Source organism: Lissotriton helveticus, chromosome 6, assembly GCF_964261635.1.
Source record: "Lissotriton helveticus chromosome 6, aLisHel1.1, whole genome shotgun sequence".
NCBI lineage: Eukaryota > Metazoa > Chordata > Amphibia > Caudata > Salamandridae > Lissotriton > Lissotriton helveticus.
In genome coordinates this window covers 1,386,776,516-1,386,788,902 of record NC_136067.1, presented here as the reverse complement: position 1 = coordinate 1,386,788,902, position 12,387 = coordinate 1,386,776,516, and the positions used below count along the sequence as shown (strand labels likewise).

The window sequence follows — 12,387 nt, the reverse complement described above, 5'->3', positions numbered from 1 at the left end:
GCAGCCTTCTTCCGCTCTGCCGTTGCTACCTCCCACTAGGGAGTCTCGCTGGCTGGAGACATGTGGTCGCCACATTTTTGCCTCCGCCATTGCAGGCATCCGTGGCTTGAACACGTCTTGCGTGTTCGCACATGCTTCTTTTGCCCTTTGGGACTTAGTTGAGCTCCTTCTTCCTTCTCTCCCAGAAGGGCCCCGGACTGACTTGCATCGCCGCCTTCTTGATGGCCGGGAAATGGCACAATTTTCCCTTTGATCAGCCTTGGATGCTACAGACTCTGTCGGGAGGGCAATGGCCCGGTTGGTTGCTTTGCGTCGCCATGCATGGTTGCATGATAGTCGTTTTCCCGACAATGTTCAGGATGCTATTTGGGATCTGCCATTCAATGACGTGGACCTTTTTGATTGCCAAAATGATTCAGCGCCTCATGTCTGGTCTCCTGTGATTTTCTGGCCCTTACGACTTAGCTTTCTCAGCCTTGTGGCTTATCTTTTTCATACGTTGTATGACTTTGTTCCTTTTGCTTGTGCTTAGGCAGAGTTGCCTTGTTTGTTTGGGACCCTGGGTTCATGACGAAATGCCCAGATTGTCTAGGGGGCTACTCCGTCATGTTTGCCTTTATTCAGTACAACTGGTCAGCTGGTTCTGCCTTCATTTAAGTCCTCTGTCGGTGCTTGTCTCAAGAGGAGCCCCCTTGCTGGGGTTAAGACTTACCCTATGTGGGGTATTTCCAACCTATTGTGTAGCTGCCTTCCTACAAGGAATGCTCCTGTGGAGTCTTCCTCAAAGAGGTTCTTCTGTGGATCAGTCTGTTCTCTCTTTCTGCTGTTACACAACCCACAGGTTGGTGTCGCTCTATTGCACTTTCAATTGAGGTTGGGGTCTACGGTTAGCCGTAGTATTTCGTAGCATCAGTAGAGGTTCCCTACCGCGTGGCTTCTGACTCGCCTGCCTTTCCCAGGGGCTTATTTCAGCTTTGCTGTGTTCCTTTTTGTCCATGTTGGCTGCTCTTATTTTCGCCAGCCACTGTCCCTTGGGACATGTAGTTGTGATCTGTTCAGGCACAGTTCTTCCGCGGCTGACGCCCCGCCATTGTATATCGCAAGGGCACAGCCGCTGCACAGCCTACTACTTCAGTGTTACGCGTATTGTGGGTGCACCATGGCATGTTCGCTATCATGGGGTGCCTGCGTTCTATCTTTCACTTCTGGGGTGACTGGTTCTGCCCTCCACTCTCTGGTTTGGGTATTGCTTTCTCGTACTTCAGCCCTGTCTGGACTTGTCTATAGGCGATGGCGTCTTTGCTATTTACGTCTATGCTGTTCACTGCCTTGTGCCCTTATTTTCTGTGCACTTTCCTAACAGGCGTTTTTTCCTATTTCCCTGCTCCTTTACGAGAAAGTGTTTTCCACGCTTCTGCTTTGGGCTCCTGCTGTAACACTCTAAGGAAGTGTTCTCCTCAAGATACTCCCTCTCTTGGATGGTTTTGTTTGTACATCCCTGGGCCATTATGTTGGTCCTGACTATTTCCACTTTCGTTGTTTGCTCCATCTCCTAGTCTGTCTAGCGAGGGACCATGGCTCCTCCAGGACGGATGGATGATTTCACTTACGGATCTGGACATTATCCTGTCCAACTCTGCTTCACCATGTCTGTTGGTACTTATGGTGTACCCTTGTCTTGTTTGCAACACATTAGTTTTCGATGTGTATCTTTCTTATTATATATCTGCTCTGTGCTCTTCTCACAGCGGAGTCCCGCAGACAATGTTCCTTGCTGTGGTGTCCGTGTGGTCTGCTTATGGTGCAACCTCTTGAGTGTGTCTGGGCGGCTCATGCTACCCTACAGGAGGATTTCCCTATACTTGGTGTGGTCCTGGCATCCACACTGTAGGCTCATATGTATTCCTGACTCCCGCATCAATACCAGTCTTACTGTGTTTGTATTCTGGTGCGTCTACTTGTTGCCGACTGCCCTCTCACATGTCTTTGTGAAGGGACGACTATGTACTAGAGTCTCTTGTGTTTCTGGTAATGCCCGCACTTTCTGGCCATGGTTCGGCATCCTGCCAATGCTACCCCACGTAGCTTGTGCAGGTTCAACAGTGCCTTTTACCACTGTTGTGCATACTCGGGACGATATGCGCGGACTCTGTCATGCCGTTTTGTTCTCTTTCTGGGTCTTGCTTCCTGTCAACGCATCAGACCCTGTGGATCCATCGGACCCTAGACTCCGTTCATCATCTTTACGAAGCCATGGACTCTCACTTCCGCACCTGCATTTCTGGCTCTGTGCGTCTTTTTCTCTCCACCCGGTATGCAAACAAACGTTGTTGTGCTGTTCTTTCACAGCTTGTGGTGCCTTTGACTCCCATTGTTTTCTGCTCTTTTTGGAGCTTCATGGTCTGGTGTTGGCTGCGCCGGCATTGCGGTCCCCTCTTTGCTTCATCACCTTGTTTGCGGCTAAGTTTTCTCTGGAACTTGGTGGGGTTCAGTCGCAGACCAGTCTCCTATATGGGTATGACTTTGGTATCTATTCTAAGTTAAGGAATCTGCGGCTCTATGTCACTATCAGATTGACGAGTTGCTTACCTTCTGTAACAATTTAACTGGTCGAGACCGTCTAGCCGCAGATTCCTTAACACCCACCCATCTTCCCCGTTCTGCGAGGACCTTTTCATGTTGGGTTTTCTGCATTCGCCTCCCTCCAGGTGGCTTTGTCTTCCTGCGAGGTGACATCTTTCACTTCACTCCTCAACTGGATGCTGCATTTAGTTTGGCTTGCTCTGCTACACCCACTGTCGTGATTGGGCGGTATGCTCATGTGTGACGTCCGTCCGCCGGGAGGGGCTTATATGGCTCAGCTGACGTCACGTGCGTGGACGTCAGGGCAGAATCGTGCGGCGGCGCGCAGAGGTGCTGCCGTGGAAAGTTTTCCGGATCCAGTCTGACGCCTGGGGATATTCTAAGTTAAGGAATCTGTGGCTAGACTGTGTCTCTTCCAGATACATTGTTACCAAAGGGAAGTAACTCGTCCGTCCGGTTTATCGCTGGCCACAGACTGTTTCCCCAGACCCTACCATCTCATGGTCCTGCAGTCTAGGCCCATTTCTGTCACACATTAGGGGAGAAGTGAAAGTATGGTCCCCGGTGCCCTTATTTCTGCTCAGCTGCTCGGCAATCTTTAAAATGATCGCGCTGCCACGTATACTGTACCGAATTCAGAACTTCCTCAATACTATTCCTCCTGCGTGGTTCAGACAGATCAACATGGTTCTAAATTGGTTTCTATTGAGGGTGCTACACGCGTTGCTCTCAGGACATGCTTCCTGTCCACGTACTCTGAGGGCATCGCTGCAGCAGACTTATAATTCTATTATTCTACATCTCATTTATTGAATATCAATGACTGGTGGTATAATGCCCAAAATGATCCAGCTGGCACTGCGGAGAGGTGGGCGATGGGGGATTCAGCACTCCTCGATCTTCTCTATAGTAATAGAGGGCTAGACTTCTTTCCCCGGCGACCCAGGTGGTCCTTTGCGTATGGAGGTAAACCTTCAGGCGGATGGGGTGGTGGAGAAAACTGATGTGGGGAACTCCACTGTGGCCGGGTATATTTCTGTGGCAAGTGGCTGCATTGCTAGGGTTTCAACGATGGGATGCTATTGGGGTATCTGCACTAGGAGACATTATGAAGGGTACCATCCAAAAACCATTTCAAGAGCTGCAAATTGAATATCCGCTCTATCGTAGCCAACTTTGCAGATACAGTTCCGCCACGCTATATTCCCCTACAAATTTGATCTCTTGGAACTGCCAGAGTTAAGCTCACTGGAGGGCGAATTACTAATGGGGGATCTAGGTACTCCTAAAATTACACAAATCTACCAGACTTCGATCACAAACAGCTCCACCACATTACTGGCCCTGCCGACAGCCTGGCAAGGAGATATTGGTGATCTAGATGAAGAAGACTGGACCGAGGCCCAAGCAGCTCCCTGGGTTGCCGCTATTTCCTCTTGTCTTCGTTTGATCCAATTTAAATATTTGCACCAGGCATACTATAAAAGGCACTACTAGTGGCTGATGGTCGCCATTGCTGCTTCCTTGTGTCTTCGGTGTGGAATGGTGTAGGGAACCTTCCTACATAGTGTGTGGAGTTGTGCAGCATTTTGACGCTTTTGGCGGGGGTGACTTCCTGCCTTGCAGAAGTCCTCTCTTGGTAGATCCCATTTGACCCTAAAATGATCCTTATGCATAGTACAGAGGGGATTAGCGGGAACAGTTATAAGAGACACTTATTTTTGTGGATTACCCTAGCAAAAAGGGACATTGCCAAAATGTGGAAGGCATCTACGTTGACATGTTTTGGGGGTGTGGAAGAAGGCTATAGATAACTGTTTGGGTCTGGAATTTGCCTTCTTCCAGGCAAGTGGTAGCCCTCAAAAACACCCAAAGATATGGCAGTGTTAGGCAGATTATCGTGGTATAATCTTGGCACCAGTGCAGACTGACATGGCTCATATTGACACCAAAATACAGTCCTATGGGGTTGAACCTTGAAGATGTTAGCTGGAAACTAATGATGTACTTGTTTGGGGTCATTGTCCGAGACAAGTGGGACTCTGTGGGTGGTTAGTGAAGGTCTGTCCCTGTTTTTGTATCACCATTATATATAGACTTTTGTTAATTATTGTTTTGCATAAATATGTGGGTTGGTCCGGCCTAGATGTGTTATCAAAATGCAATCAAATTTGTTGTGAAAAAGCACAGTTTGTGGCTGTTGATGGTTGAAATGCAGGACCCGAATGCACTTTACAAAATCAGTGCTCTTCTGCCTTGTAATGTTTTACAAGAGAGGTGATACTGGATAAGTAAAGGGAACGAACACATGTGTACAGAATAACTCAAAGCTCATACAGTATTCTTGTTTTGTTCAGTGCAGTGGATCATGCAGTACTGAGTGCAGAACTGACATTTAAGAGTGCAATGTTTTAACATACCTTTTTAATCCTCGTTTGTTTCTAGTCAAAGAAATGTATGACTATCAGGGCAGATCTTATCTTCATATTCCACAAGATGTTGGTGTTAACCTGAGGTCCTCAGAACCACCTGACAAATGTTACCTTCCCAAGAAACAGATTTTTGTTTGGTCTGGACATACAAAGGTATGCATTTCTTATTATTAATAATATAGTTATTTAATAGGTTTTATACCGTAGGGTGCATTTACTATTGATGCTGCGGACTAAGTCGAACCCATGTGTAAGATATATTTTGTAAAATGTAACTTTGTAAGATGTGAATTGAATTGTAGGTTTACTACACATGTCCTAAATGGTAGGCCCCTTTTTATGCTATTTACAATTACGGGATCATTAGTCAAACTCTTAATTTGTTTGCCATGTACAGGTTTTGTTAGTAAATTAGTACGTCTAATTGAATTCTGCAGTACCCGAGTACCTACATGCATGAACTGCAGGACAACAAACAAGCAGAGATGGAACCATTTACATGCTTTTATTTGTATTTAGGTTTAGTGTTAGATGAAGGTATCTTTATTTATTTTCACCATTAAAGGGCAATTTCCTAGCTTTCGTAACTGAAATGATAAATTTGCTAATCCTACTACACTTTATTAAACTGCAGCCAACATTAAACCATAAAGAAATTACATTTTCTAGAAGCCCCAGGGCAAATGAGAGTCCAAAACATCCAATCATCTCTTCCATAATTCCTCAAAAGTCCATCATCGAGTTCTCTGTCCCATCTTTCTTCATGCAACATAAACTGCCCTCCTATTCCACTCCTTTCCTGTTAAGATTTTTATTTCATGCAAAAACAAACAACGTCAACATACTTCAACTAAATGTTTATTGAGCAGCATTTAAGTGTACAATCAGACTAATAAACAATAGATGAACTACACAGTGTTAAGTACGAAGTCAATCTTCAGCTGAACAATCCATGGAGAAAACAGTGCAATGAAATACTTAATCCATACTCGGGGATTGGCCCTCCTCTGTTAATTCCCACTTTATACCTGGGTGGAGTATAGTCACTTCTGACCACTGGAAGGAATAATCCTAACCTCTGTGTCCTTAATAGAGTTTAAACTTTCGATTACGAAAGCTATAACATTTTACATTCTATGTCAATACTGGGTGCAAGGATTATGCTTATTCGGAGCGTATTCGCCATCAAAGAAGCCATATTCAGTACTGGTTTAGAGTAAAAGTTTTTAAAAGTAGAGTCCGTACATGAATCAGCGGCATTCAGAATATCCTCCAAGCGACCCCCCACGTGTAAAAGCTTCGGAAGCAGTCGCTCCACAGGAAGAGTTCTCCCCAAAGATGGAAGTATCGAGGCCTGCCTTATGAATGATCCATCTGACTCATCTTAATCTAGTGGGAGAGGACACCACCTTAACCTCATCCATGCTGTTGACGAGCTCAGCTCGTCATGGAGTACAGCTGAGCTCCACTCATGACGAGCTGAGCTCGTCACGGCAGTTGGAACGTTCGCACGCGGGGCTAATTTCCCCGCTGTGCTGAACGTCCTAAAAACGGGTGCGGGCGTGACGAGCTCAGCGCGTCATGAGGGCAGCTCAGCTTTGCCTCATGACGAGCTCAGCTCGTCACCAGCATGGGGGCCCTGCGCGCGGCGTCCCCCCCCCACAGCATTGTGGACTTAATAATGTGATGTGGATTCCCTAAGGGATCCAGAAGAAGGTCCTGAAACTGGGGTAGATGGATTGGAGGATCCCAGAAAGTTCCACGAGAATTAATACCCCAAATAGTTGTAGTGGCCCCTACATCTGCTCTCTGTCTTCTGACTTGCACTGACAATCTTGTAATTATTCACGAAGGGGAGAATTTGTATCCCTACTCTTGGATCCAGTTCTGAAGGAAAGCGTCTGTCTCAGTCACCTGAGGATCTGGTCTTCAAATGAAGTTCTTGTCCACTCGATGACCTAGTCTCACCGCAAACTGGTCCATTGTGTATGGGCCCCATCTGTTCTCCGGCTACCTGAATACCCTTGAATGCAATTTCATAAACTCATCTCTTGAGTGTGTTGTGAATGCCAGTCTGCTACATCATTGGCGATGGCCTGGAAGTATTCTGGCTTTACTGAAATCCTTTTGTCCAGGCAGATGGGGGTTGACATGTGAGAATGATTGGCCTTGTGCAAGGATCCCATGTTTATTTCTATTTGACCGCCCCAAGTGTTTGATGAATCGTACTGCCAAAACATCCGTTTTCAACTAGACTCAACACTGCACAGTTTTCTTGTTTCAGAATCGTATTGCTAATGAGTCTGCCAGAAGTTCCAAGCAATAGATACGCAACTGTCATTATTGAGCGAACCATTGTCCTGTGGACAATTTGCTGCATCTTGCACCACACCCGCTTTGCTGGCATCCGACTCGATGATGATATCCAGATCAGAACTGATGATCACTCTCCCATTCCACATCGATGTGCGTGAGCCACCATTCCATCTACTTCTTGGCCTCTTCTGCCGAATTCCGAGTATGTTATATCCTTTCGAAGACAGTAAGCTTTCAACTGAAGGGCCCTGTAATGAAGCAGGCTGAGAATTATCACCTGGATAGACAATGACCGCAGGCCCACTATCCTGGCAATACCACACAACAAAGCCTTTTGTCATGAAAGCATTTTCTGAAGTTCCTGTCGTCCTGCTACACAATTCAACGTACCCCTCAGGCCCGTAGGCTGTCCATGGCTCACCTTAGCTCGTTGGTGAAGCACAAGGTTGCCAAACAGTCTGAAAGAGAAAGTCTTACATTCGTAAGTTTGGCCTTCCCTCACAAACTGTAAAAACCCTTGATGTGGAAGAACAATTGGGACTGTACTGTAACCATATTTCAAGGGGAGAAGTACCATTAAGTCGCTGTGCCACAGGAGATTTCAGAGAAGGTGGATACCTTCCTTCTTGAAATGGCGGTAGACCAGTCACTTGTTGAACTCCTTCAGATTTATGACTGAGCATTGCCCTCAGTCTCTTTTGTCTACCACAAACAAATTGCTGACAAATCCGGTTAGGTGAATGATTGTTGGAGAAATGTCATCTTCCTGGAAGTTCTTAAACTTCCTGAGAAATAAGTGAGGCTTCCTGGCTTGAAACTTTGAGGTATTTTTCCTTTGGAAGTGCCATAGAACTGTTTGAAAAACTTGAACTGTCTACAGGATTCGGACGTCAGACGTTCCACATCTCCAATTGTGGACAGAACGCACTAGCTGCCCTCCCACTTTTAGTTGGGAAGATAGGAGAACACTTACCAGAATTGGTTCCTTGTGAATTTCCCTGCTCCGTGACGTTGGGAACTCCTGGAGGGGAAGAAAGACCCTAAATGAGATTGGTCCTGCCACTGACCATGCTGTAAGCCTCTGTTTGGGGCTTGGGAGTGGATGTGGCCAGTCAAGCACCCCCTACCAGAGCGGGCCTCTGAAAACTTTAGGTGCGAAAATCTTTTTCAGGGAAGTTGCATTGCCACAGATTTCCCTAGATGCTTCACAAAGGGGTCCCTGAGCAGGCTCACATGTGCAATCACCCCTTCTTCGGATGATGCCGGATCTCCAAGCTTAGGGTCATAGTTAATCCAGAGTGACCTGCACTGCTCAGTAGACAAAGCACAGTTAGGATTGCCTACAATGAGGATTACTTGGAGAGCCCACCCAACAAGATTTCTGGGGAGATCAGGGACCCAGATTTTTTGGCATTTTCGGCCATGTCCAGTATCGTAGTGATGAGCCCGTAATCTCAAGTAATACCATGGCAAGACTGCCATGCGCGGTCAATGACTTTTTAGGGTCTCTGACATAATTCCCCAAAAACATTGCCATCCTGCTTCCTATTTCTGGGGTTATGGCCACCCTGTCCTCCAGGGAAGTGAGAAGCCACTCTGTCTGGAGATGTGCACAGGCCTTTTTCCCCAGTGGCTTCTAGAGGCGGCTTGCCACATACATTGATGCCTTCTCTGACATGCACCACTGCGAAGAGTGAGAATAGAGATCGTCTGGATAATGCATGTCTGATTTGTCATTTTCTGATGCTCCAGTCTTAGGTTGTCATGTGGGAATTGGATGCCAGGGACTATAGGGGCCAATATCCACATCCAAGTCCCCATGGGAATCCTCTCCTTGTAAGGTTTCCATGGTTTTAGGGGAATCTAGTTGGGTAACTACATCCTTCATGATGCTACCCTCTGTGTTAGGGACTTGGACTCCCAAGTCATTAAATGCAGACCGGTAGTGGGAAAGAAATAACCTCTTCAATCTGTCAGAGGGAACTGAATCCACCCCTTGCTCAGGTTTGTTTTCCCTGAGCTTTGCCAGTGTTTTAATCAGACTGTCTTTGAGGGGGACTGTTCTCCAGTGACCTTGGGCGTTTTCCCCCAGGAGGAGGGGGTCTGGACAACAATAAGTTATCTGTAGCAAACTCTTCTCCAAGAGGGCTGTAGCTAGGCCACCGCTTGATGTATCAAGGGACCACAGACTCAAATACATCCTCATCAGAAGGAATTATAAAGACAGATTCTTCTTCTGCATAATCCTCAGAGCTCTGCATCTTGTAAGTAAAGTAAGTAAATCTTGTAGTTATTGAAGTGCCTGGCACTAATATGCTAGCCTTTAAGGCTAAATGTCTTACTAGCACAAGCTGAGTGAATATGGGGGTCTCAATTATGGGTTCCAAGACCCGAATGCTGTATACCTCCAGCTATCTGTGAGGTAAGCAATCTGGACGGCATCTCTAAGTGGAGTAGTGTAAGCTACCTTGCAAGACTGCAGACCTCGAAGGACGTTAGCACTCCTTTAGATACTGGGAAATTAAGCTACAGATGTCGCTTGGGGCGTAATGCTCCAGGTGCAGGCGTGAAGCAAGGGCTCTGCAATAGATCAAGCTGTTCTCTATTTAAAAATGTGAAACCTGCGTTCGTCGGTCGATGCTTATGCTCTCTAGCGTTTGGAAGACCATACCGCAGAAACACAGTCCAGCTCACGGAGAAGTCACATGACTTTGGTACTGCAGAAGAAACACTGAATATGTTTAGATGGCGGTCCTAAAAAACAAATATTCAATAAATGCAACAGGTTGCTTGCAACACCCTTTCGAAAATGGGGAAAATAGAAAGGTATAAGAAAGAGAGGTGGAGATGCTGAACTCACGGCTGCTGAAGCTAGAGCGAAGAAAGAGGGGGCATAAGTGTTGTTGATGGACTTGAAGTGATAATGAGCAAGATGATTGGATGCTGTTTTGGACCCTCATTTGCCCTGGTGCTTCTGGGAAAGTTAGTTTATTTTTGGTTTAATTTTGGTGTCGGTTTAATAAAGTGAATGAAGAGGACAATAATCCTTCGCCTTTGGTCATTATATAGAATTTAATTCAACTTGGAGTTAAGGTATAGGATAGTAGTAATGAAAATGTAATAAAAATAAAAATATGGATAAGGAAACCACTACTAATATTGTACATTTTATGGTTGAGATGGGGACCAAAATGACAGTATGAAAAAGAAGGGCTATTTCAAAGTTGCGGAAAGGTTTGCAAAGTAAAGGTAGGATGACATAAAGGTGGAGAAGTGAGAGGGAAGAAATGTAGTTGATGTAAAACCAAATAGTATAATATGAGTACAATTTAACCTAACACAACTTTTGTTGAACTTACATCTGCTGCATATTATTGTCTGTTCTGGGTATATCAGTTATTACTTTTGCCCATAAATGCAATTGCAAATCAACCCTCTTAAGTTTAATTTCCATTCTCTAATCTCACAATAAAAGGAAAATAAAAATGCCCGCTGTCTGTTTCAGGTCCCTTCCAAGGGATCTACAATGCAGGCATATACCAGTTTATTGGCAGCATACCAACTGCCTGAGCAGATATCAGAATTTCGTACATTAGGGCCTCACTGAAAGCCTTTTATTTGAATTTATATGATTCAAATTCAGTTCACTAACTTAGAATACCTTCAGAGTTGCAAAGTAAAGAAATGGGTTTCTTGTGAGTAATGTCTGCGGGTATTTGCAAAACAAGAACTTATGGTCCATAGACATGGCACATTGAACTGTGTAGAAGCAGGAGAGTCGGTACCAGCCATTTCTGCCATTTGAAATTCGTTTCCAGATATCGTTACTTACACACCAGAATCCAGACAGTAAAAATAGATTATAAATGTAAATCTAAAAAGAGAACACTGTGGTTATTCAATTTTCTCCTGACAACTACTAATTATCTTAAGCTGTGTAGTTGTATGATGTGCTCAAATGTAAATGAGGGGGAATTGGAAAATCTGGCATTGGAAATCAAGAATTCATATTCTCCACCTTTTGTTATCTACGGAGAACTTGTGGGCCGTGTTAATAGGAATAAACACATACTCATTCATCACCTGAAAGGTCAGAGCTGTAGTTGTACAGGATCCAAAAATGTTGTCTGTAAAAGTAGATAGCTGTCTATAAGAGGTTTGTTGCATATGTTTCATCATATTCACCTTTTCTTTTGCAGGGTGTCAGTGCAGTCAGGCTGTTCCCCCTTTCCGGGCATTTGCTGCTTTCTTGCTCTATGGACTGTAAAATCAAGGTGTCTATTTACCATGTTCTGTATGTCTTGACACTGTTGCTTTCGTGAATACTCGTTTAACAGTTTACTTGTTGTACCTTGAGTTAGAATTGTATTTTTAAGTGAAAATGACTTTGCACAGTTTATTTATTTACTGGACTGATATATTTAAATAAATTATTGCTAGTTTTGACCAGTGTGTAAATTAGAGAATATCCAAAAGTGAGTGGTGGGTGTTGTGACCTTTGCTATATTAGGTTGCCATGTGTATAGTGCTCAGTCTTTTACTAGTATTACATTGCAGCTCTGACTGCCTAGATCTGCATCAGTATGTGATTCATGTGTTTCCTTTACATGTTCTATTCTGAATCATATTTAATGTGTTCAAGGTATTTTTTTAAAACAAATTGTGGCAGACGGTTTGTCTTGTTAGTCCGGATTGTGGGTGACATCGGTAAAAAACCTATGCAACTTTCTCAGGCCGGCATATGCTCTCCTCTCAGGTTGTAGATTTATGTCCAATAAGCACAATTACAACCAAAATGGCAATCACCTTTGGTGGCTTTTGAAGGTTCTAGGCCTCTTCATAAAGTGCGGCTTTGCACCTATTGCCCTGGCTTACAGTGCCCTATTTTGAGCTGGGGCTTGTGTCTTACACCCCTCTTTTGCTTCCAGATGCCAACCACGTCCATTTGGGGCAGACGTTGTTAATTTATGCCTAAAACATTGACAGACTGACACCCTGCCTTTCAAGGATGAGAGGCGAAAAGGTTGGCAGGCTACTGCAAGACGGGAACAAGATT

The 12,387-nt window shown here is 44.9% G+C and overlaps 1 protein-coding gene across 1 annotated transcript in view; it reads left to right on the top strand.

The window, feature by feature from the left end:
- Positions 1-12,387, top strand: part of CDC40 (cell division cycle 40) — a 405,957-nt gene that overhangs the window by 153,925 nt on the left and 239,645 nt on the right. The window contains exons 7-8 of the mRNA XM_078649170.1: positions 5,029-5,168; positions 11,531-11,605. Coding sequence (XP_078505296.1) covers positions 5,029-5,168; positions 11,531-11,605 — 215 coding nt within the window. The remainder of the gene's footprint in view (positions 1-5,028; positions 5,169-11,530; positions 11,606-12,387) is intronic.